Source organism: Sceloporus occidentalis, unplaced genomic scaffold, assembly GCF_023333645.1.
Source record: "Sceloporus occidentalis isolate IW3139 unplaced genomic scaffold, rSceOcc1.0.p SCAF_14, whole genome shotgun sequence".
In the NCBI taxonomy this organism is placed as follows: Eukaryota; Metazoa; Chordata; class Lepidosauria; order Squamata; family Phrynosomatidae; genus Sceloporus; species Sceloporus occidentalis.
Window position 1 is genome coordinate 4,535,485 of NW_028316994.1, and position 26,071 is coordinate 4,561,555.

The 26,071-nt window shown below is 41.3% G+C and overlaps 2 protein-coding genes across 7 annotated transcripts in view; one reads left to right on the forward strand and one right to left on the reverse strand.

Annotated features, from left to right (window-relative positions):
• Positions 1-12,962, forward strand: part of KASH5 (KASH domain containing 5) — a 31,870-nt gene extending 18,908 nt beyond the window's left edge. For 4 of the 6 annotated variants that reach the window (XM_089480408.1, XM_089480410.1, XM_089480407.1 and 1 more), the window contains exons 12-18: positions 899-986; positions 2,066-2,176; positions 3,163-3,317; positions 4,400-4,478; positions 9,386-9,435; positions 11,027-11,134; positions 12,690-12,962. In XM_089480408.1, the coding sequence (XP_089336534.1) occupies positions 899-986; positions 2,066-2,176; positions 3,163-3,317; positions 4,400-4,478; positions 9,386-9,435; positions 11,027-11,134; positions 12,690-12,888 (790 nt within the window). In that variant the 3' untranslated portion in view covers positions 12,889-12,962. Of the gene's footprint in view, positions 1-898; positions 987-2,065; positions 2,177-3,162; positions 3,318-4,399; positions 4,479-9,385; positions 9,436-11,026; positions 11,135-12,689 lie in introns of those variants that run through there. The other 2 variants (XM_089480411.1, XM_089480412.1) reach the window with 2 other exon arrangements.
• Positions 12,963-17,471: 4,509 nt separating this feature from the next.
• LOC149303621 (GTPase KRas-like) lies at positions 17,472-24,921 on the reverse strand. Its single transcript, XM_089479618.1, has 5 exons — positions 24,769-24,921; positions 21,608-21,740; positions 20,919-21,097; positions 20,346-20,505; positions 17,472-19,203 (listed from the first exon to the last, which is right to left on the reverse strand). The coding sequence occupies exons 2-5, from the start codon at positions 21,716-21,718 to the stop codon at positions 19,093-19,095; spliced, it is 561 nt and encodes a 186-aa protein (XP_089335744.1). The 5' UTR covers positions 21,719-21,740; positions 24,769-24,921; the 3' UTR covers positions 17,472-19,092.
• Positions 24,922-26,071: the final 1,150 nt, after the last annotated feature.

A 26,071-nucleotide genomic window follows, 5' to 3' on the forward strand; every position in this document is an offset into this window, starting at 1 on the left:
TGGCACTAAGAATCTGCAGTCATTTTTTCTGACTTGTTGGCAGACACTGAGGTCAAGTCTAGGTACTTAGGAAGATGCATAATTTTGTCTTGGACTCCAGTGAGATAAGAACAAAGTTGATAGGGATGAATGTTTAGAATTTTAAACTCAAAGCTTGAAGAAACTTTGTGGGTGAAGAAAAGCCCTCTTTTCTTTTTTAAAAAAGGTTTCCTCCCCATCTGACTATCTCTCTCTTTTACACACACACACACACACACACACACACACACTCTATCTCTCTCTTTAAAAGTCTAGAAAAGTATACTTCATAAATTTCATACGTAACCTCTTTCTCAGTAATTCTTAAATTGCAGGTTATATTCAAAGGTTTGCATTATCTCCCATTGGAACAGCAAGCACAAGATTTTTACAGATAATGAACTCCTCCTCTTCTCTACATGTGGTAGCCATGATCCAGCAGTAGTTGTGATACTCTTTGACCACACAAAGTGTAATTTTACTGTAGGAATTGTGTTCTTATGGAAAATAAATAAATACCACTTTTAAACAAACAAACAAACAGGAAATGTGCAACTCAGCATAGGATCAACTTTGAAGAAAGGAAGAAGCATGAAGTGACAGGCTATTGCTATGCAGAGAGTTAGTTCATTTGCGTGCGCGCACACACACACACACACACACACATTACATAAAGCATTTGGGAAGTTGTGTCTACAGAAGTTTCTTTTGCAACCTATAACACAAGACCTATCTGTGATCTCTCCAATATTTTCTGACATCTTAGCAATTTTGCATATTTGACAGGATGCCTGCCATCAGATACAGATGAAAAAAAGAACACTTCGCTGTTGTATATACCCCTGTTGTGAATGTTGTGATCCATGTCTTTCTGACACAGGAATTTGAGAGATTCCCTACAAAACATGAAGACTTGCTTTCAGGCTCCTATGCAGCCGCTCTGCATGGAGATTGAAGAATCACAGAAAGTAAGAAGCAATTATCTGTCGGAGATGCTTTGACTGAGAGTTCCTGCATGGCAGGGGGTTGGACTGGATGACCTTGTGGTCTCTTCCAACTCTACAATTCTATGATTCTATATATATATATGAAGTTCTTTTTGGAGTTTTATGTCCTTGTATCCATAAAGAGGAAACAGATCCAGATTCATCTTAAAATGACCTGAGTAGGTGGTAACTGTGCAATGTTTATATTTTAATAATTTGTCCATAAATGAGTCTTGTCAGATGAGAAAGGAAGACCAGAATTTATTAAATGTGGTTCTTTGCATTAGCCCCAGTCAAACCCCAGCAGCAGAATATCCCATTACCCTGGAATGGATGGAGATTGGTAATTTCAAACAGTCTCTTAGAAAAGGGCAGTAAAAAAAAAAAATCACATAGCAAGCAAATGGGATATCGTTATTGTGTTTTAAGTAATGCTTTAATAAAAGTTGGATGGTGTTAACACACGTAACACAGAATCACTAAGGGTAGACTTTTAAGTGTAAACCTAAAAATCAGGGAATGACATGGGCATGGTTTAGGAAACTGTGTTAGGAATGGAAATCTTCATTACTTCTTCATGGGCTGTGTGACACAAATGTGCCTTTTATGTGCATCGAGCATTGGTCAGAATGTTGTAGAATTCAGTAGCTAGCAGGGACTACCCACTTCCAGAATGTATTTTTCAAAGTTTTTTTCCCATTTCATGTTTTTTTAAAATATTAAAATTACATTTTGTGCATAAAGTCTGTGCAAAAACCTTTTTATCTGTACATTTTTTGCAAAATGCCCCAAAATATGAAAAATCATACTTGGATAAAAATAATTTAGATCACTCAATGATGTGATGTCATAGGTACTTTCTGATAGTAGTCTGCGATACTCTTAGTATTGTATAAAATCTTACAGTAGTTACACATATACTACTGGGAGATGAATGCCATCTTCCCAACAATAAAATATTGGAGAAACAATATCTGTAAAATAAAAATTCTACCTTAAAGTAAGATAGCATAAGTCTGTATAACATTGACTGAGTTATAAGGTATCTTTACTGTCTTCAGCAGGAGTTTGGTGAGAGTAATCATTTGCCTAGCCCTTTGTGTGGGGTGCTGCCATCTTTCATGAAACATCCAGTGGTCTTGGAGAACATTAATTCCTCAACAGAAGAACTGGTGAGTGTAAAAATCACAAAGAGGAGAGAACTAACTTTTCATGTTTGAACTCTCAGTTGCCCTTGGAACTTAGAGAAGAAGCTTTAGCTAAGTCTGTCAACAAACCCTACTTATACTAGGAGACTGTTCAGTCTGAGTGGTTCCCTAACAGTCTCCTCAGGGAGATGTAAGGGGGCATGGAAGTGCATCATCCTCAGTGTTGCTTCAGCATCCACTTCTAACATTGCAGTTTCTTGACATACCCTCCTACATGGCTGGTGCTAGCAGGAAGGGTAATCATCTGTAGCTGAATTCCAGAGTTTGGTGGACTATGTTGGGGAAAATATGAATCTGAGGGGGAGGTGGACATAGTGGAAGTAGAGGCTGCTGATAAAGCTTTACTCGAAGACAGTTTGGAGCCACTTACTAAGGGAGCAGTTTAGATTAATGTTGTGGATAAGGTTTTGGTTCTCTTCATAAGGTCTCCACTGCCAGCAGCTGTTGTTTCTCAACAGAGGCTCCTTCCACCATTTTATACTTTTTGAGGCAGCCATTTTGCACTGCTGTCAACATCTGATGGCCACTTTTAAGCACCTGTCTCAACCCCCTTGATCTTAATTATGAATTGATTAACTTTGTCATAACCTTCTGTGGTCTATAGCAGGGATTAAATTCATGTACTTTCTAGATGTTGTATGACTTCAGATTCTAGAACTGTAGTTAGCTTTCTCAAGTAGCAGCTCAGCATTCCTTTTGGGGGTATACAAAATTTACCAATTCCAAAAGATGTGATTGTAAACAAATGTACAACTTTTGAGGATTTGGATTTCTTCCTTCCTTCCAGTTCACATAATGACTATTCTTTTGCTGGTGATGAAAGACTGTGGTCTGATTCACAGGAGGCTAATAAACTGATATTCACTTGTGTATAAATCAGAATAATCATGGTTGTTTTTGTTGTTCATAAACTTTTTCATCAACATATTACAAATACAATCTCTCTCCAGGAAGTGAACGGATCAAGAACAGATGGTCGCAGAGCATTACTACAGAGGACCTATAGTTTGTCTCACCTAACCCTTGTGACAGATGCTAAACTAATATTGAAGAACAAGGAACCTAACCAGAAGCAACAGTACTTTTCATCAGAGATGTTGGGAAGGTATGGACAACAGTGACTTCACTTGTATAAGCCCTTGCTTGAGTGTTTGTGATATAATTACAGTACAAGCTATGTACTTCTTATGGCACTCTTTGTAGTTCACATAAAAATGATTGCCTTAATTGCTAACTGACTAGTTGAGGCATAAGGTTCTATGAATTATAGCAGGTATAAGAATCATGAGGTCTCCAGGTGTTGTAGGATTGCATCTCCCAGCATCTGGAGCCACCATAGCCAATGGTAAGGAATACTGAGAGCTGCCAGCAAACCATGGCTGGAGGGCTGCATAATTTTGACACCTGAATTGGAACCACAAAAGCATATACCCAGTAAATCAGTTAGTCTTTAAGGAGTCAGTTATCTTCTGTGTTTGTTGTAATAGACTGACACAGCTAGCTATCCTTCTAGAATTTCTGAGGTTTGAATCCCGACAGAAATATAGCATAAAACATAGATCACAAAATACTGCTACTGACTATCCTTTGGGTGAGTTTTCCTTATGCAAAAGTTGATTCATATAAAAATAAAACATATATGTCTCATGTAAAAATGACATCCTTAGATATAGAATTATACCTTGATTTTTTAAAAAAAGTCATTTAGATTTATTCATTTTCTATATCCATAGAGTATGTGAAGTCGAAGGCTTTCATGGCCGGCATCCATAGTTTTTTGTGGGTTTTTCAGGCTATGAAGATGCCAGCCACAGATGCTGGCGAAACGTCAGGAAGAAACTCTTCTAGAACATGGCCACATAGCCCGGAAAACCCACAAAAAATCCATAGAGTATGTTTTAGCCTCTAAGTAGAATTCTCATATTGTGATTGATCTCTTCTGTGCTTCTGCCTCATAATAATTTTCACAACTTTGCTTATTGGTTGCCTTATTGTTTAAAGGGGTTGCTCGCACATTATTTCCATGTACCCGTGAAAATGTATGTGTACAATTAAGACATTACACCAGGATACAACAAATATTTATTTCCATATTCTGAGTTCCTGTTTTTCTATTTCCATTAGTGGAAATGTTTTTGTTTATGTGTTTTTAGCGTTGCTAAACATAATCTCTCTCTTCCAACCTAGCAAGGAAAAACCAAAACAGATTGGGGTGACTCCAAACAGAAATGAGATCTGGACCTGTTCATCTAATAAGGAGACTCAGGTGCTTTCTTATCCTGGAAAAAAATGTCAGGCAATCAAGCCATTTTATTTAACCCAGAGAAGGGGTGCTTCCAAATAATGGCTCCTAGCACTATCAGTTAAAAGACACTATACAGCACTTCCATCTTTCCCTCCTTAACACTTTTTTTAAGGAGAAAAAGGATGGAAGAAGCAATCAAAGCACTTGGTGAGGAGGGCAGGGTTAAAAATGGAAGGCAATCATATTTTTCGCACTCACCCTATAAAGCAATGAAGCAGGGCAGTTGCACAATGAAAGCATCATTTGAAAGTACCCACAAACAGTTAACTGAGGGCTTTTCCAGATTATCTAAAGGTTTTTGTGTAAAAGATATGCAAGATGTATTGAATATCACACAGAGATCTTCTCAGTAGGGAATATTTCTATTGGGAAGAAATACTGTATTTCTCTAGCACTCAAAGTACAGTTTTGTTGCTGGGTTGTTGTTTTAGGCAGGTAGCTGAGAGGGCACCCCAAGTGCAGGAAAACTAGCCATGCCATATTTGGAGATCTTGCTGGTTCTGCATGGGAGAAGCCAGGACACTTAACCCGGAAAGATCAATTAAGATCATAATCTGCACAATCCCTTCACTAATAGGAGTGATAGTGAATGATAAACCTTGGATTTACACATGAGTAGAAGTCCAAGATTGCCTTCTGGGAGTGAGATTCCTGGTGATTGTCCAGCCAATTACAGACATCCAGTTCTTTTCTTTCTTCCTGAAAACTTCACCTTAATCTCAAAACTTTCTCAGGATACTTTTTGTCCTGTAAAAATGACTGCCAAAACACCACCAATTTGATCTCAGTTGAGGTCAGACAGACACCCTGTCAGTATCTTCCTTGACTCCTCAACATTGCTGTAAACAGTAATAATAGCAATAGCTAAAACCCACCAAGCTATGCCAAGTTGATTGAAGAAAAGAAACCTTTTGTTATGTTTTAGGGGAGGTGATGTTCATCTTCCTGTTCCCATAGTCCTTATGAATGTAACAGATCCTGATGATATAAATATATGCTTATGGTGTTGCAGTAAAAGAAACAAAGTCCTTACTGAAAATGTAAAAAGAGACAAATGGCCATCAACCTACTTGTAAGCGAAACTCTGACGTTAGAACTAGGAAAAGAAAAGAAAGGGCCATTAGCTTCCCAGTGGTGTCTGCACATTACATAGTCTTTGCCCAATTATTACACAGGCACCACCTAATAGGGACATTATTAGCAAATGGGAAATGTAGTATGATGAATGTTAACAGCACAATATTAACCACTTGACATCTCAGAAAGCAGGTGACGTTTTGAACAAAATAATCATTCCTGAGATAATGATTTGGATTAGTGGAGATGGTTTCATCTGCTTCTTCCTGGAAGCATATAGTAACATTTCAAAGTGATTTGAAATGCTATTTATGTGGAAAAATCAAATATGAATTATTGTCAGTGTCACATGTTCTTTTGAACATATTTGTATTGTAGTTTGGAACCTCAAGACCAAGTTCTCATTTGAAACAAAAGTACATTTTTCAAAGATCAATCTTTGGGATTTTCAAGATTATTAAACAAATTTCTTAGGAATGGGTGTGGACTATGGGCCACATTGTAGCCTCTGAGTCTGTGGCCCTCAAAAGCCACAGGCTGTTCTGTTATATTTTGTTTGTCAAGAAGAGCAATTCAGGTTTTCCACATATACTCTTAACAAAGCAGAATGCAGGAAGGCATGCTTTTCTTTCTTGGTATTAGAAGAATTGTTCACGTAGGAGAGGTCCATTCTAGGGCCAGAGCAGCAATCCTCAGAATTTGTTAAATACTCTGTAGAATAAGTAGTGATCAGCAACGTATGTAAAGTAAAAGAAAACAAGTGGTTTCCTGTCACAGGATCAAAAACAGCCTGACTCCAGAAATCCAAATGTTGTCTGCATACTCCAAAGTAAATGACTGTATTACAAACAACAACTGTTAAGCAGCTTTTGTCTCCCATAACATCTCAGTAAAAAACAGTCCTATTTCAGATCCTTTCTTGTTTCCCACTAGTCACCCTAATGTCAGAATCCATAGTCTGTCATTCTTGTTGCTCTGAATTTAAGACTCTCTTTAATCTGAAAACTAAAATTTCTAAAGCTAAACTAAAATTTGTTTCTTTGGATGTCTGTTTTAAAATTATTCTGGTTTGACTGGCAAAAGTTTCTAGATGCAGGGTACTCTGCAGTAGCTTCTTATCCTTTAGTACACTACACCTCAGATAAGAGGCTGGGACAACTAAATTCTGCTACCATTTCTGTTTATGCCACAATGTCTTTTGCTCATTTTGTCTCAAAGGTACTAAAGGATTACTTTGCATACTGATATTCCAGACTAAAACAGCTGCCTCTATTCTATCCAAACACCAAATTCTAAATAAAACATGGGTTTTTTTGAATGAGAAAATACATTCAAAATAAACAAATTTGTATATGATTGATTTTTCTAATTTAGTTTCCAGATTAAGTTATTTAGTGCAGGGCATGAACAATCCTGCCTAAGACAAAGTGGGTGGATTTGTGAGAACTACAGAACATCTTGGTCTTACTTTTTTGTTTGGTATAGCTATCTTTTTTATTTTCCGTTCCCATTCTGTTAAGTCTAATGGAAATTGTTTTTTTTTTTTTTTTGCTTACAATGAGATAATGTCCCTACTATTGTATTCATAAATTACCCTTTACCTAGCTAAAAGACTTTCCCCCCAAACTGCACAAATGCAGGTAGAGAGCTTTGTCCTTGCAGAAAGGTAATTGATTTTCTATTACAGGAGCAAAAGACAAAACAAAGAAGAAAACCACACTCTCATCTATGTCTAATGCCATTTATGCAGCGCAATTACTACCAAACAGGGTTATTTACTGCAAATGGGCTTATTTTCCTGTAAGAGCCACCACCTGGCTATCATCATCTCAATGCTTGTTTGATTGCCCTGGAGGTTTCATTGAAAGAAAAGCGAAATTCAAAATTTCCCTTTTCTGTATAATGCTAAAGAAAGCCAAAAATTTAGGCAAGCAATACAGACGTTTTGTTTGAAACTATGACACATTGTGCTTCTATAATCCCAATTTATAGTTGATTGGACTTGCAGCTACCCTTCTGTATAATGGAATTTGGCAAAAACTGAATTTTACAAGGCTTGAGAAGTATTTTCCTTTCATCTGTACTTCTTCTGCCTGCAGGCAAAGCCATTTTTATTTAGATGGGCCTTTGACTATAAGCTAAATGGCAGTTGGGGTCTAACTGATTGGAGCTTGGCACAACTTTTATTGTTGTGTTTATTTTATTGTAATGTTTTAATTAATATTGTGTTCTTAAGGTATATTATATAACTGTTAGCGAGCTTAAATACTGTACGTTTTGGGAAACAAAGGCAGTATATAAAGTAAATATTTGGGGGTCGACATTCACCATTTGATTATTTTGTCCCTGGGATCAACCAGTTGAAATTGGATTGGTACACAACACTCCTTAATTGTAGCTCCCTCCACAGCTGTCAAAGTCTCTCCTGCCAGTTTCATACATGCTAATTTTTCTCCTTTTGCTGTTAATAGCAAAGGAAGAACTAACTGCACCAGGATCACTGGAACAGAGAAAAAGTTCTGGTATCTGGGCCAAGAAGGCTGTGTGCCAGCTTCATATGCAGCTTTCAGGGCCAAGAAGGTTGCATGCTTCTGCCCCAGGAAACCCTATTTTTCTTAGAAAAAGGAAGTTATATCTTGGTACTCCTTTGTGGATTACAGCTTCAAAAAGAACCAATTCGTGTCTTCTCAACATATTTACATCACTGTACAAATGTTGGGAGTGTGCATGATTTTTGCTAGGGCTAACTGTTCTCCTGGTCTCCATGCTTCCAAAACAGAAGTTCTTCTTTCACAAAAATGGGCAGGTAGTCAGTGTCTGAATGTGTTTTCCTGAACTTCAGGCTGCACAGTGAGGGTATTTGTATAATATTTGAATATTACAAAAAATGCTGTGAATATAGAAGAGTAACACACAGTTGAAAATGGTTTAGCATTTTCCATTAGTTACTTTTTCTAAATACAGGGAGATTCCCCTGCACTGGGGAGGGCGCATTGAAGCATGCTGTTTACACCTGAAATCCGTAATGTAATAATTAGAGAGAGATATATAATAACAGTAATAACAATAATAGCATGATTCAAATCCTAAGGATTTGGGGTCTCATTGGGGTTTTGGGGGGTATAAGTTGAATTATGTGGGGCTAAGAAGTAGCAAACCAAATGAAAATCTCAAAGAAAAACCTGTAAGCTCAATAGTAGGTGATAAAGAACAGGAAGTTTTAAGAAGGTAGAAATAAACTTGATGAAGATTGAATGTAAATATGTTATTTTAAACATTTTATAAGGATAAGAAATTTGTGTCAGAATTAATGTTTACACAAGAAGCTTTTTTTAAAAATAATATTTCCTATGGATGCTTATTAGCAGTCTCAAGCATTGTCTCGTTTCACCCACATAGTTAGCTACTTGAACATTTGATGTGTTGTGTTAAGTACTTTATGTGCGATGACAAGCACATTAAGGACTTTTCTGTATCAAAATTGATGTTTGAAGGACAGTGATAGTTGAAAGCCACTATAACTTGGATGAATTAATACAAGTTTTGTGTGCAGGATTTTGTTCCATGTAGAACTGATTAGTTCTGGCCTATTTTTTTATATGCCGGATGAAAAAATAGATTAGTTATTTGAAAATATAAACGGTATTTAGGGTTTTATCAAAATGTACTTCAAAGTCTCAGATTCTCAAATCAGGAACAAAAAGACTAAAGTTATAAAGCAGTAGGGAGATTATGGCTTTAACTGGCCTTAAAGCATTCTGATCATGTCAGTCAATTTTATTCCCCTAAAGGTGGCATTTTCTACCTTTCCAGAAATCACAGTAGCCAGCTCAACGGAACTGTAAGTGTTCAAATTGTTTCTACTTTTAACCAGAAGGGGTGGTACACCTCAGATGGCAGACTTTAAGTTAAAAGGGCAACAAAAACATCATTTATACCATATTAGAATGAGTCTGACTCTGCATGGTGTAGTGACTGAGTGTTGTAACAGATCTCTGGGGACTTTATCACATGTGAGGAATTTCTCTTAATTTCGAATGAAAAGAAAGTGGGGCCAGAACGCATTCACGTGAATTCGCTAGTTCGGCGAATTTACATGAATGCAAATTGTGTTCAAACTGGCTTCCCATTGCCTGAAAATAGCTTGCCATTGCCTGAATTTGCGTGTGGTAGTCTATCACGCAATAACGTGAAACCCCATGATTGCGTTCGGATTGCCATTGGATTATATTTCCAATTTCCCTTGTCTGATAAAGTCCGGGGAGAACAGGTTTTGAATCCACATTCAGCAATGGAAACCCACAGGGTGACCTTGAGCAAATCACATTTTCTCAGTCTCATAGGAAGGCAATGTCAAATCCCAGCTGAAGAAATCTTACCAAGAAACCCTTGTGAGAGGGTCACCATCAGTCGGAAACGACTTGAAGACATAACAATACACAACAATACTAAGCTATGAAATAGCAATAGCATTTACCTTTTTATACCGCTTCATACTGATCTAAGCAGTCTCTAATTGGTTTACAACATGTAAGCCAATTGTCCCCAACAAGCTAGGTACTCATTTTACCAACCTACAAAAGGATGGAAGGCCGAGTCAACCCTGGCTGGAGTTCTCAGTATTGAACTCACAACGTTGTGGCTGCAGTACTGGTATTTGGGCTCTTTCTGCTTGGGACCAGAAGTGTTGAAATGGGCTTTTTCACCAACAGAACATGAACACATCTTCGCAGAGAGAGTGTGTCTATCTTCAGTTGTTCAATTTGATGACTAATATGAACATAACTGTTATAATAAATGAAAAGCAAGGAGGACTTTCCACACCAATTAACTTCCAATAGATGTGATGTCAAAAAGTGAGTTTCAGGATATTGAAAAAAAGGAGATATTTTATTATTGAAAATAGCCTGAGAAAATATTCTTGAAAACAACCCATTTTCAGTAATGAAAACATCTCTTTTATTCAATGTCCTGAGACTTTCTTTTCAGCATCACATATTATAATACAGGTTTAGCATCCCGTATCTAAATTGCTTGGGACCAGAAGTATTGGATTTTTTTTTTCAATTTTAGAATACCTGAATATACATAATGAGATAACTTGGAGATGGGGCCCAGAGTTTGTTTCATATACATCTTATACACATAGCCTGAAGGTAATAAAATTACAATATTTGTAATAATTAAATAATAATGTAATAATAATTTAGTATTAATAATGCAACGTATGAAACAAAGTTTGTGTACGCCAAGATTTCATTATGTGAGCCACCTGTGTGGAGAATTTTGGATTTCCATAGCTTTTTAGCACTGTTTTGAGAAGTACATGAAGTGGATGTTGTAAATGGTAGGTAGCAATATAAATATTTGCCATAGCAAATGAGGCATTTCAGCATCTGAAAAGCTGTGATACGTTTGGCTATTTGTTACAGGAGTTCTGAAAGAGCCTTGGAGGAACAAGCTTTAGTCCCAGTTCATGGTGAGCTAACCCCAGCTATTGAGAATCCAGGTGGCACCTTATTTGAAATCCTGCTTCAATGGTGAGAAACCCCTATTGTCAGATGTATACTTTTGACAATATTTTTACTCAGATCTTCACAGAGAGTAGAAGATATATACAGTATTTTTTTTGTCTCATCAGGTTGTGGTTTCAATTTATTCACATACTTGTCTGCTCAAAGTAGTTTCAATTGTTTCTCATTTTTCTCCTTCCCTAACAAATTACTTGCTGCCACTAGCAGGATAAGAACAGTCTAACAGTTTAGATCCAGAACAACATGTGTACTAAAGGTCACATAGGCAGAGAGTGCTTTTCCTTCATTATTCAGTAATCATAACTAGTTTTGTGTATTTGCCTTCAAGTCACTTCTTGAAGGAGTTTCTTAGGGGTTTCTTAGGCAAGGAAACGTCCTCTGAAATATAACCTACAGCACCTGGTATTCATTGGTGGTTTCCCGTACAGATACTAACCAGGACTGAAACTGCTTAGCTTTCACGATCAGGGCAGTATTTTCAAAACTTTGGTCTTCCAGATGTTTTGGATTTCAGATCCCAGAATGCTTGATTGTTGGCCATATTGGCTAGGGCTTCTGGTAGCTGAAGCCCAAAACACCTGGAAGACCAAAGTTTGGGAATCCCTGCCCTAGGATATTTAGGGCCATAACTAGTGTTGCACATCTGGAATGAGAATTGAGTATTCCTAGGAGAGATGCTGTTGCTTTCCAAGCAAGCACTGGTTAGACTTACAGCTAGCAGTGAGTATTGGTTCACTATACTGTATACTAAGGTGGTGGTGCTTGGGGAACATGAACATAGTGTTAATAACACTTATGCAGCTCCATTTTCTATTTGCTAGGCAAAACAAGTCACTAATATGTCTGCATTTGGCAAATAATTTTGAGGTTTTTTAAAAAATGGAAATGGCCTAAAGGGAACATTCAGTAATAGTCAACAGAGGGGAATACTACAGCACACACACATAACCCCGCTGCCGCCATGGCCTATCAATTTGGTGACTTCCCAGTTAATCTGCTTTGGGCCTGGAAGGAGAAAAGAACCTTCCCTGCACTGTTAGTGAAACAGGACTATAGCTTGTCAAGGTCAGACAACAGAGTGAAGAATACAGGCAAAGCAAATCACACTGATTTTGAAGGCTGCAGCATGTATACACATTATTTCTTTCCCATTTAAAGGGACACAAGTGGTATCTGAATTTTTTCCAATTTAAATACATTTTGAAAGGGGAAATCATTGTCCCTACATCCTCACCTTTCTTAAAATGAATGCACCCTTCACCTGTTGAACTTGAACAGCTACAGTATGGTATAAAACACACACACGACAGTCCTATCAACCTTAAGAGGAGCCTCCTAGCTGTACCCATCTTGTGACGAGTGCAACCCATATTCCCTCCCACTTTGCAGCTGTGTTGCTTAATTTGAAATCCACATATGCTTCCAATTGACTTCTTTATACTCCCCCATTGCTTTTCTCCTTCTTCCTCTAGTGCCCAAGCTCCAACTGTTGTGACTTTATTGAACTTGGGGGCATGAATTAATTGTAGTTATCCCAGCATAATGTCTTCTCTCTACACAGGTTCGGTGATATCCCCTTACACGGCTTATTATACATCTTGCAGAAATTGTTGCTTCCTGGACTCCTTATGTGTGTTTCATTGCTGGCAATATTGTTCTTAGTTCTACCCTACGACCAACATCCTAACTGGATTGAACCTAAGGGGCCAAACCCTTGGCCTCAATTACAATTACAGTACTTACGGCCACCACCTGTCTAATCCTATTCCCTTTCTCAATTTGTGCAGCCGAAAGATGATGTCTGGAAAGTGTTATTTATCACAAAAATAAATTTAAAAATTGCAAGAATAATCTGAATCCCTTTAAGCTCATTCTTCAAGTGAATACTATATACTTTTAAAACTGAAGCAGATCTCTGAGATGTTGGTCTTAAGTTTCACGGTTGTTTTTTTGTGCCTGTTGCTACTGGTAATTTTGAATTTAATGAACATGTTTTTGCATATAGCTTGTACAGTGAGTAATTGGTAGTGTTTTGGGAACTATAGTGGCTCGGTGCAGGATTTTAGAGCGTAATTCTCCCCCTTCAGAATTTTAAATTTTATTTTTTAAACTAAAAATACCTTCACACTGATGCAATTTTTCACTGTACTTTGGAGGTCACTTGGGCTGTTTTAGAGCAAAGAGAGCTTTATTTAACCAAAGCGTTACTGGGAAGCTCTCCATGTGATAACATTGCCCTACAAATCCATGAAGGGGGGAGGGGATGAGGAATTTTTTTAAAAAAAAAAATCCAAAGGGAAGGGTCTATGGGGCCTAAAACACCCTTAAGGGCTTTTTCCTGACCTCTGCTGCAGTTGAAGTCTTGAGTCAACTGCTTTCATTCAGAAAAAGACACCAGCTTTTCTGGTAGATTGACTGCTATGCAGTCTACATAAAAAAATCTTCATGCACGGGCTCCTGGTTTACCTCCGGACTGGTAGCTTCTAGTGCTATTCCAGGCTTTCTTTTCCATTGTAAGCTAGACAAGTAATTGAGTGTTCAGACAGTCAGAAGTACTGCAATTTACATTCTGCTGTGTTCAGCATTAGCCAATTCAAGTTCAGCACAAATTCTCAGTACCATTTCTATTGGCCACCATTTTATGACTCCTTACTTTTGAAAACATCTCAGTCTTTTTTTTGTTTTGCTTATACTTTAATAGAAAACAGAGAACACTTTAATGTTAAATTCTGTATTACTTTATGAACACTGAAATGTTTAGAAACTAGTTAAAAGACTGCTGAAAATTTGACATAAAACACTCATCATAGTTACAATGAAGTCACACTGAATTACTTTCCTGATGTTATTGCTTACATCTGAATTGCGACAATTGCTTTCCTGATGTTATTGCTTACATCACGATTCTATCCTCTAATGCCAAATGTTTCTGTAACTGCAGATTGCATTACGCTTCTATTCAGAGGTGAGGGTGAGCATGCAGGTAAATGGTCTTTTTCTGCTGTGAAGAAAAATATAAGTGCCCCAGAGGAACTGTATGGAAATCAGATGCTGATATTGTGTGGATGTTCTGTAAAATGAGGTATGGAGATACCACACTAAATCCTTGGTGTAAAAGCACCCATGTCATTCCTTCCTATATGCACCAGTCACACTCCAGCATCTGCATACTATTGTTTTCTGGAGTGGATGCTCTCAATTTAACAGATTTTCTTTATTCTCATCCTGTTCTGATCCCAGTTGTTGTAAACCTGGAACTATATGTCATACAGCAAATACACAGTTCCCTGACCATACTGCCAAGTACTGCTCATATTGAAGGGTTCTTGTTCTACCCTTTCCCCCTTTCCAAAGCAATTTCTCGGGGTTTTTTTCCCCTACCCAGAAATTACTCCAATATGAACTACAAATGTACTAAGCAGTTACCCTTCTTACTAGTCTCCTCTGCAACCATTAGCAGAACCCTGTATGCAGAGGTAAAGTATAGATTCACATTAAGATTTTCTGAGAATTAGATATTTAATTTACGATTGGGTGTTTGCATTCTTCTGTTGGTCTAATGGAAAGAGCCAGTGTAGTGTACTGGTTTGAGTGTTGGACTCTGGAGGCCAAGGTTCAAATCCCAGCTCAGCCATGGAAACCCACTGGGTGACCTTGGGCAAATCACACTCTCTCATCCTCAGAGGAGGGCCCCTCTGATTAAATCTTGCCAAGAAAACCCTGATAGGCTCACCTTAGGGTTGCTTTAAGTCAGAAATGACTTATAGGCACACAATTGGTCTAGTGCTTATTCCTGTAAACTCCAAAAACACTGCTTGAAAGAGTTAAAGGTTGCGTAGATTTGCTCCAACTTCTTTGGCCACATTTCTACTTCTAATACGAGGTTTTACTTTCCTGATATAAATCAGAAAATGACACCACAGACTTTATCACACACCGCTTTTAAACCACCATAAAGGTTTGATGATAGTGCCTTTGGTGATACCTACTGCACAGCACCATCTGCCTCTCATCACTGCCTTGTCTGCCAACTGTGGTTAGTCCACATCTAGTCATTAGCCCTTATCAGATGAGTCTGGAACTGGGGGTCTTCAGCACTGGGCGGTTCGAATTCACGTTATTTCGCACAATACCATCATACCAGCATTCGAATGGCCCAATCCGCACTCACGTGAATGCGCGAGATGCCGAACTGAATGCGTACTGGCTCCTCTTTTTGGAGCGTGTTGGCCAGTGCGCTGAAAAGGGGATTGGCAATATCCTGGATTGGGGCTCTGTTCGATCTCAGTGCGAATGGGTCTGGTGTGACTACCCAATCCTGAATTCCATCGCAAGACCCCCAGATTCCAATTTTAACTTCCGGTGGGTCTTTCCTCTTGCCGGTTCCAGGGAAGCGGGGGGGGGGGGGGGCGGTTCCAGCGGCCTCCTCCTCCTCCTCCCGGCTTGGGAGCCAGCATAAGCTGCATCCCAAGAAGGGAAGAGGCGCGGGGGGCCGCTGGAATCGTGGTTCCGGCAGCCTCCTCCTCCTCCTCCCGGCTTGGGAGCCAGCATAAGCTGCATCCCAAGAAGGGAAGAGGCGTGGGGGGGCCGCTGGAATCGTGGTTCCGGCAGCCTCCTCCTCCTCCTCCCGGCTTGGGAGCCAGCATAAGCTGCATCCCAAGAAGGGAAGAGGCGCGGGGGCCGCTGGAATGGCGGCGATCGCCGCGATTCTAGCGGCCCCGCGCCTGTTCCCTTCTTGGGATGCAGCTTATGCTGGCTCCCAAGCCGGGAGGAGGAGGAGGAAAAAAGCATCCCCATTTACTTAGATGGCCATCCAGCCTCTTTGACAGCCGCTGGAACTGGTCCTCCCCCCCCCCTCAGAATACATATTCACACACTCACACACACACACGTACAACCGGGCATTGCTAATTTGTTGCAAGGGAAGGTCATGGTAACGTTAAAACCAAGCAGGAATGTAGAGAGGAAACAGAGAGGAATGTAGAGAGGGCACGTTGTATCGCGATTGTTAATGTGCATGAGCTGGCTCTCCAGCTGTTTACCGGGCTGTCATGACGTGACCTCCCCTTTCACCCCGGAAGCGTTTAAGGTCGCAACCCATGCAGGGCACCACTGAGCATGTGCGAGGGGGCCGATACGAATCGGCCAATCCTCATGTTGAGCACCGGTGTGACAAAACATTCTGCACTGAATGCACTTCGCGCGAATGCGTATTGGCCAATTTGAATCATGCCAATTCGGAGGGGCTCCCAGGTATGATGGTATTGTGCGAAATAACGTGAATTCGAACCGCCCAGTGCTGAAGACCCCCAGTTCCAGACTCATCTGATAAGGGCTATTGACAGGGAAAAAATCATCAATAAGCTTTCAATCATGCTGGTATAGCACTAGTCAATAGGTGCAGTAAATTATCTTTTGGCAGTTCTGGGACTGTGCAGTCATGCACTATCAGTGTCCCTCCTCTCCCTCTTGCTATTCTAGAACAGCTTTTTTGTTTTACCTTTTTTCCCTTAAACTGCTTTAGCACAACTCCAGAACTGCTTCAAAAACACATACACGAGAAGCACACTGGGCAGGGCAGTGTGGCAGGGTTAAGGACAAGGGCAGAAGAGAACGCATGGGATCAACAAAGCCCAGTAGTACAAATGAAGGGACATGTGGTAGGGAGTGCTCCCAATCCGGTATTTATGCACTTCCCTTCATTAATGCGATTGCAGTGAGAATGGCGGTTGTGTGGTAAAGTCTCATGATGGTAATAACATCCCAATATATTATTAGGTTTGCAAAACTGGATTACAGCAAGTCAAATGCTCCAGATTTCCAATAGCTCCCTTTGAACTCTATATTTATCGCCATACAAATACAGGGTATATGTTCCTTTCATTAAACAAGATGGGGGCGGGATCTAGATCAAGCACTTGCAGAAGCTGTTGGTTTTAGCTGAGATTTTCTTCTAGTGCCTTCCTGGCTTTCCTTTACTCCTTCAAGAAATCTTGTGTAAAACAAAGTTGATATTCTTGCAAGTATCTGGAAGGAGCCCAGTTTGTATCTGTTTAGACGAGAACATTTTCTAAAAAGGACAGGGGAGAAAGGTAGATTATTAGGCGACATAACTATGGCGGCGCAAAAAGAACCCAGTTTTTCCGGATTCTTTTTACTCTGGAGTGATGGCGTGTGGTTTGGGGACTGCGCCGTCCCTCTGGAGTAAAAACAGGTGCCGGCAGGCCGCCATTTCTCTGTGATCTGTACTGTGCTGAGATTGGATAACTTCCCATAACAACGTGTTCCAGGAAAGAGTAGGCAAAATGAACTGGTACTACAAATCTCAGTAAGGAATGGTCCATCATTGTAAAATTCACATCCCCTTTAGAAAAAGATGTCAGATCTTTAATCAGGTAGCTTATTCACAGGTTTATTCCAAGTGGTGGCATTTTATTGTACAGTTCCTCAGGACCATGGAAAAAAGATCAAATGAAGTTAGCAATGGATCTGAAGGCAGTTGGGAGAGGGGCAGGAGGAAAGGAAGGAGTATGTCAAATACACAACTGGACAGAATTGATGCTTTTAACTACTGTTCTAGTAATAATTCATACTTCTGCTCTCCTCCTGCCAATCCCATTCCTACTTCCAGGACTAGGAGATTAAGGTAGAGAGGGAGCTAAGTGGTCTTTGGATCATATATCTCCTTTTAAAAAAGAAGTGTCACTATACTCCCAAGACCTGAATAACCATTTAGTAGAGGCTGCAATGATGGCAGATAATATAAAAACGTTTTGCTCAGTACTGATATTCAACTATCTTCAGAAAAAGAATACCGGTAGTTTCCTAATGCACAACTAACAGATGCCACTACCTTTGAGGAAACTGTTTATACTAGTTCCCCCAACCTATTTCTCATGTTGTTGACATGACCCCATCAACAGACATTTCTGATAGACAGAAATGGTCCCCCTGTTCACCAGGTTCTATTACTTGAAGGCAACAGAGCCTTTGCTTAGAATTTAAGGGAGCCCTGGTGGCACAGTGGTTAAATGCTGGTACTGCAGCCACTCACTCACAAGGTTCTGAGTTCGATACCAGCCAGGGGCTCCAGGGTTGACTCAGCCTGGCATCCTTGTGAGGTTGCTAAACTGAATACCCAGCTTGTTGGAGGCAATTAGCTTACACATTGTAAACTGCTTAGGGAGTGCTTAAGTGCACTGATAAACAGTATAGAATTGTATTTGCTATTGCTAATTTAAAACAGCCCATGTGAAACCAGGAGGGAAAAAAAGAGAAACAACTAAATATGGAATTCAACCACCCAGAAGAAAAAGAACTGAGCACCATCTATTTTAATACAGTGGGAGGAAAAACTCAGCTACAGAGAGGGTTTTGGCTTTCCACATTTGCTCTCTTGGCATTTCTCACTGCCACTTTCAAATAAACCACCTTTCTCTGTTCTCATAACAACAGCAAATGTGATGTTGTTATGAGGTGTTTAATATTTAAACAAATCCAAGATTCACGCCTGGAAAGGTGGCACAAGACTATGTGGCTTGCTTTTCAGCCCTGCAAGGAACCAAAGTAGGGAAATTGCTACAAAAATGAGAAAGGCCCACCCTAAGATTCTGAGACACTGTGTTCGTTCTACCACTTCCATCTAACCTGTAGGGTCAGGCTACATTAGGCCACTTTTTAGGAATTACCTCTATAATTCTAAAGACCTGAAACACGATAATCGTTCTTTTTTAAATGAAGGGGAAAGAACACCAGGATCAAATATAGTTACAAATCCTCCATATTGGATGCAATGTCCCATTTTAAAAGAGTAAAGTAATTGACATTTTGAGAACTCCACCACCTTTGCCTTCCTGCTGTAAAGGGTGAGGGGCATGGCCATCAAAATTAATTCAGCAGCTTGGGAAAATCCCCAAACTTAAAAGGGTTTTTCGCACTCCCAACAGTGCAATAGTGTCTCTCCTTCAGAGGATAATACACTTCCTTTTGGAAGATTTCTTCTTGCGCCCATTGCTGATCTTCTCCTTGTGTTTTCGGATTTCTCGCACCAGAGTGTAGAAAGCATCCTCCACTCCCTTTAAGGAAAAGAGACCAAAATGGAGAAAAGGCATGGTTAGTTGACCTAATTAAATATTACAGAGGGACTAGGATTTTTATGTAGTTAGATCCCAAAGTCTATAGCTGGGTAGTGGCTTTTTAAGGGTAACCACAGCGTGACAGATGGTGAACAAGGTTTAGAGTTGAGCCTAATTTCTTCTAGCCATTCATCAACAGGCAGAAACAATAGAGTAGGTGGATGTTATTATGCAGATATTATCTATAAAAGCCTTCCCCATGCTATTTTAATATTTTAACATTTTATAATAAAAGGGCTCTTCTCTTCCTCCTTCCTTGCCAAGGCAGAGGCTCCAAACACCCTCCCTGCCTTCCTCTTCCTCTCTAGGACAGAAAAAAATTGGGAAGAAGAAGAGGGATCAGGACTGCCAAGTCTCACACTTCCCTTGAGCAATCACACTTCCCAAGTTACTGTAGTAGCACTGCACCAATATCACTTCTAGTCCCACTGAAATATGAACACAGCAATTGCACTGGTTCATGGAATAAACATGACAGCAGTTTAGAGCAAAATACTACCTTTGGCCCCACATGTCAATAAATGCTTTTTAATATCACATGTTAGCTCCCCATAAGTAAACTTACTTTACCTTTGTAATCTGTCTTCTATTTTACTGTATTTGCTGATACTTTTTTTGGCTTTTTCTTTGTTGATTTGACTGATAGCATATGGGTTTACTATAATAATTGTAGCCAACATATTTAAGTTGTACAACAGCAAATGTGATGTTGTTATGAGGTGTTTAATATTTAAACAAATCCAAGATTCACACCAGGAAATCAGACTGAGAACGTCACAACAATTATGACTATACACAAGTCACCATAATCTGCACCAAATACCATTAGAGGCATTGGGCAGTTTTTTGCTGGATGAATGAAAGAATCCAGTGGAATTGGGAAGTACTGATCTTTTACTGCTCTGCAGTCTCTCATGCACCCCAAAAAGCACCCCCATTTGGGGGCAATTTGCTGGGCTAAATGGAAACAGAAGGAAGGTGGGAGAATTCTAATTGTAGAAAGTTGGATTTAGCTCACTGTTTGAGTGTAAAGGCAGCAATTCAAGAACCATTCATCTCCCGCTATTTGAACAGTATCCTACCTGTCTGGTTTTGGCAGAGGTCTCTACAAAGGGGATTCCATAACTTCTGGCAAGTTCCTGAGCCTGTTTAGTATCGACCGTCCGAGAGGGCAGATCACACTTATTGCCGACAAGCACCATAGGAACATCATCAGAGTCTTTCACACGATTGATCTGTTCCCTGGAATTACACCGAAGGAAAGGCATAATAACAATGAAAGGGCGCACTCGCATTTTTGTGTCTGTTTAAACCAAATGTTCAGAATGCAGCAAAGTTGGATGGAAAAATGTTTGACATGATGAAACTCTTTAACCTGCTCTCCTTTGGCCCTTTTGCTGCTTTAAATTTCACATAACCAGCTATTTTTCTCCAGTGGAGAAAGAAACATTTGAGAAGGGCTCTTTTAAGCAAAGAGAGAGCCAGAATGAAAAATACAGTAACTGAAGAGCCCTGTTGGTTTTGCCATTTCTCCCATTTCCATCTCCCAAGGTTGTCTTTGGCTTGCTTATTTGGTATGCCAACCAGTATCTCTGTTGGCTGGTGAACAACAGAGGCTTGACAGATGGGCTTCCCAAACATAACTGTCCTCTCACCTGTAGTGGTGAACATCTTCAAAAGACTTTGTGTTGTTGATTGCAAAGACACACAGGAAGCCTTCTCCTGTCCTCATATACTGGTCACGCATAGCACTGTACTCTTCCTGCCCAGCTGTGTCCAAGATATCCAGGAGGCATGTCTCTCCATCGATTACCACCTGCTTCCGGTATGAATCCTGGGTTCAGAAGCACCAACAGGAGAAAAGTAAAAATGAAACTGTAACAGGAAGAAGTCAGTGTGCAGCAGGGGTTACTTTTTACTTTTGCCCATTACACATTTATCTCTTGAACTCAATTGTTAGTGCAATAGTCAAATACTAAACCTAATTCAGAATAAAGCAAAAGAGGCAAGAAAATAACTACAGCAAGTGGACAGCAAACCCAACATTACTTAAGGATGTTTACTCTTATTTATTTATGGTATTTATACCCCGCCCTAAAGGCTCTCAGAGCAGCTTACAATTAAGCAGAACTATAAATTTGACATATAATTCTATTATCAAAGACACAGAGCGAGGGAAACAGAACAGATTCTTGAAACTATGGAAGAAATTTGAAGAGGTGAACAGTTTTTCTTCAAAAAAAAAATGAAGATCACAGGCAAATAAAGCAGAGAATGGATAAAGAAGAGACTTGACTGACTGGGTCAAACAGAAGATGTTCCCAACACTGTGAAGACTGCGTACCTCTATAGTGGGGTCATATTCATCCACAAAGTGATTCTGGATCAATTGTATGGTCAGTGCACTCTTCCCAACACCACCAGCACCCACCACCACCAGTTTGTATTCTGTCATCTCCACTGGGTTCGAGGGCAAGCTGAACAAAGGAAAAATATATAGGATCAACCTTACAGAAGACATGCAGTAGTTTATAATCCCATCAAAAATTCATAAGAACTCAGCCTACTTTTCTACTAATTTTTTCTATTCTCACTGCAATTGCACTACTAAAAGGAACCAGATACAAAACTGTTTTGAAGTATTCCCTCTCTCATGTCCTTGCAATAGCGCAAATGGGGCCTCATGCTCTCTTCTGCATCCTTCCCTAACCGTGCCTCCCAACATACCTTTTAGGGTTTAAAATTTTTGTGTGTTTTAAACATTTTAATGCAATCCTGGGGATACGATAGTACGATTTCTTTCAAGTAAAATATAAATTTTAAAAAGGGAAAAAACCCTTCTGCGACATAGTGAGGGGGATGATGAACAGGGGAAGAGGAGGGCATTGATACCACTTGCCCAATCTCAGAACTGCAGTGTAAATAACTTATCACACGGGGACTAATGGGACAACTGTGAGTTTGGGAGCTTATTGATGAATTTCCCCATCAATGACAGGGTGTGTTGTAGCCACAGCTGGATGGCAAACCAGTGATGAGATTGAGATTGTTGTGTAGTAAGTAAGCCAAAAGTGTTATTTTTGAACGTTAAAAGCTGTTTAAAAGCCACATGTGATAACGTCTATGCTAGCCACCATGGCAAATGAATATGCCTGCTTTTGATTGCCAAAGAACTTAACAAAGATTCTTGAACTTCTAAGAAAGGTGCACAGTAGAAAACAGAAACTGATATTCATTGTCTCCTTAGCAGGATTTCAAACATTAGACATAGTTATGGCTCCTAGGTTCTGATTTTTAGTTGGTTGAGAGAAAACCAGGGACACTCAGGCCCTGTGCAGACCATCTTTAAAGGCCGGACTGAGGGCAGAGTCGGAGCGTGGCATCCATATTACACACGTCCTGGCTCTGCCCTCAGGGCGGCGTGTTGCCGTGTGCGGCATCATGGCGCTCCTCTGGCACTGCGTCTGCAGCAGCACTGAAGCAGCACTGTAAAGCCATGGCATCATGGTAAAGGAGCTGCTTTTTGTGGCTCCTTTTTGTGCCCTGGAAAGGCCAGATCGGGGCCGTGGCATGTGGTTGCTGTGGGCCCGATCTGGCTGTAAAAGGGGTGGCTGGAGGCTGCCCCTTTGGGGCTGTCTGCACAGCCCCTTAGTGAGACACTCAGCCTTTTCTTGCAGAGCTCTGGTGCCACAACAAACCACAGTTCCCAGAATTCCACAGCGTTGAGTCATGGCAGTTAAAGTGTGTCAACCTGGATTATTTCTGTAGTGCGGATGCAGCCAAAGCATATGTGTGTGTGCGCGCGATGTGTGCCTTCAAGTTGTTTTCAACTTATGGCAACCCTAAGACAACCCTATCATGGAGTTTTCTTGGCAAAATATGTTTAGAGGTTTACTGTTTCCTTCCCCTTAGGCTCTCTCAAAGTGAGGGTCCCAGAGCTGGTACCAGTCCCTGAGTTTCTAGGAAAGAAAGAAACAATCGCACCCAATGAACACAAATATAGCACAGGTTCTCTGAAACATGCTGGGGTGGGGCAGTTCTCCCTCATATCAGAAGCATCACTTTAGAGTCCTTTTGTGGTCATAAGGACAGCTAATGTTTGACCTCAGATCTACATGCCACGATTCTTTCTTGCAGTGTTGTGTAATGGTTTGAGTGTTTGCCTATAACTCTGGGGGCTAGGGTTTGAATCCTTGCTCAGCCATGCAAACCCACTGGGTCACCTTGGGCAAGCCACATTCTCTGTCTCAGGGGAAGACAATGGCAAACCTCTTCTTAACAAATCTTGGCAAGAAGACCCCACAAGAGGTTCGCTTTATAGTTGCCGTAAGTCAGACATGACTTGAAGACACACAACAACAACAACAAACCACCCTCTATCCCAAAGCACTCATTACATCCTAAGGGGCTCCTCCTCGCCATATTCACCTTGGTGCCTTTGTTGGTTGTACTACAAAGGAAACCCAGAACCTGCCTCTTGTCGTCCCTTGAAGTGACAATGGGTAGAGACCCCTTTATTGCAACCAGGGTGACCAGATGTCCTAACTGCAAAGGAGGACAAGGCGCCGCAAAAACTTGGACCTTCAAGAAAAATGTACAGCTAAAAACACTCATATGAATGTAAGCTCATTCTTAGTATAAGAACAGACTAAGGCTTCTTAGTCATGCTCAAAATGGAGATTTCAAAATTCCTCCTGGCCAGAAGGCTGAAATGTAGGACTTGTCCTGAAAAAGGAAGACACCTGGTTGCCCTGCTTTACTGCAACACCTTCTCTGTACAATCCCAGCCCTTCTCTCCATCTTCCTCCAGCATTGCACTGGTTCCTCCAAGAACAGCCCCCCTAGCTGTGCACCCCCCCCCCCCAAAACACACCTTTCTGAGATTTTAGGCTCTAAACAGGTGCCCCACCCTAATGCAAGCCTTCCATGGCTATGCATATTCAGGAAGACTGAGACTGGGATTCAGAGCCCACCCCCAGGAATAAGCATGCCAGGCACCCCCTCCTTCCCTTCCCTCCCCTCTCCTGCACCCCACTCCCCTTCCCTGCACTTCCTCCTCTCCCATGCACCCCTATTCTCTCTTCCTCCTCTCATGCACCCCTCCCCTGTACTTTCTCACCTCCCCCATGAACCCCTCTCCTCTCCCATATGCACACCCTCTTCTTTCCTCTCCCCCTCCCTTGCCTTGCATCCTTTCCCCTCTCTCCTCCACCCTCCCCCTCTCTTCTTCCCTCCTTTCCTGCATCCCACTGTTTCCCCCTCTCCCTTCTCCCCTCCCCATGCCCTCCTTGCTTTCCTCTCCCCCTCCCCTCCCCATGAACCCCTCTCCCTCTCCCCGCCCCTCATTAACCTCTGTATCCTCCCCCTCCCCTGCACTTCTCTCCCCTCCCTCTCCCTTCTCCCCTGCCCTTCCAGGAGCCCCACCCCTCCCAGGCACAGCCCCTGCTGGGCTGCTGCCTCTCAGCCCAAGGCAAGCCCCGTCTTCCTAGTCCGCCCCCCACTCACCCGCCGCGCAGGGGAGGAAGAGGGCCGGGCTCTCATGCGCCCCCCATGGGGAGGGGTCTGTATAGCAGCACCAGCAGCAGCAGCACCAGAAGCACCTCTCCCCGCGAAGGCCAGGGCCCAGGGCCGGCAATGGAAAACCCCTCCCTCCCTCCCTCCCTCCCTGGCTCGGCAGGCTGACAGCTCCCCTTTGCACTCCGCCAGGCACGGCCGCCCAGCCAATGGGAAGGCGGCGTGGCTCCCGGACTGGCCAATCGGAGGAGCCGGAGCCATAGAGAGGAAGGGGAATGGGGAGGCTAGAGAGGCTGCTGGGTTGCTGGAGGACTAGGGCGGGGAGCGGAGAGAGGAGGGAGAGAGCGGCACCCGGAAGTGGCGGAGGGGGAGGGGAGGTCTTAAAGGGCCAGCGCTTCTGTCTTTTCTTCTTCTTAATTGGGGAAACGGGATTTCTTGTAGGGAGGTCACTTAGTCCTGTTAAAGGGAAGCTAGTCAGTGCGGCCTAGTGGTCTGAGTGTGGGACTATGACTCTGGAGACCAGGGTTCGAATCCCAGCTCAGCCATGGAAACCCACTGGGTGGCCTTGGGCAAGTCACACTCTCTCAGCCTCAGAGGAAAGCAATGGCAACCCCCCTATGAAGAAACCTGACAAGAAAACTGTGATAGGGCCTCCATAAGTCAAAGGCAAACAGCACGTGCAGTTAATAGGCTATGCATAACATCTGTATGTATTGTTGGGGAAAAGACCAAGAGACCATCTGGATTTTATAAACTCTTGTGAAAACTTGAAATGCATCAGGAACTCATTAAACCATCTGTGATTAAATGGGCGCAGGACTTGGGCGAAGGTTTGCCCTTAGAACAATGGGAACTAAACTGGGCTCTTCGTATAAAGTACTGTACTGCGTGTCTGTGTAGCAATCAAAGGAAATCTTTTTAAAATGCAGAATAGGTGGCACCTGACCCCCTTAAAACTAGCTAAAATGTATAAATGTTGGAAATGTTGCAAAAGTCCTATCTGTTGGTCGTGTGAATTTGCAAAACAATACTGGTCTCAAATTCATTAGAAGATTCAATTGATTGTAGGCCTTAAACTCCCATTAGATCCAAAAGTGTTTTTATTGAATATGATTTCGGACAGAGCTATTGAAAAAAACATGGGGAATTATTATTTTATATGCCTTCAGCTGCCAGAATGGTATATGCTTCTCACTGGAAAGGTGCCGAACTGCCGCCCCGGAATGATTGGATTATGAAACTGCTGGAAGTCATGGAATTAGATAAACTTACCTGTTATGTAGAAAGCTTGGAC

Excerpts from the sequence above, each read along its gene's own strand:
- LOC149303621 (XM_089479618.1), bottom strand. The coding sequence starts at position 21,718 with ATGACAGAATACAAACTGGTGGTGGTGGGTGCTGGTGGTGTTGGGAAG. Across the intron at positions 21,098-21,607 it reads AATATGACCCCACTATAGAG|GATTCATACCGGAAGCAGGT; the intron begins GTACGCAGTCTT and ends TTCTGAACCCAG. Across the intron at positions 19,204-20,345 it reads CCTCTGCCAAAACCAGACAG|GGAGTGGAGGATGCTTTCTA; the intron begins GTAGGATACTGT and ends TTTTCCTTAAAG.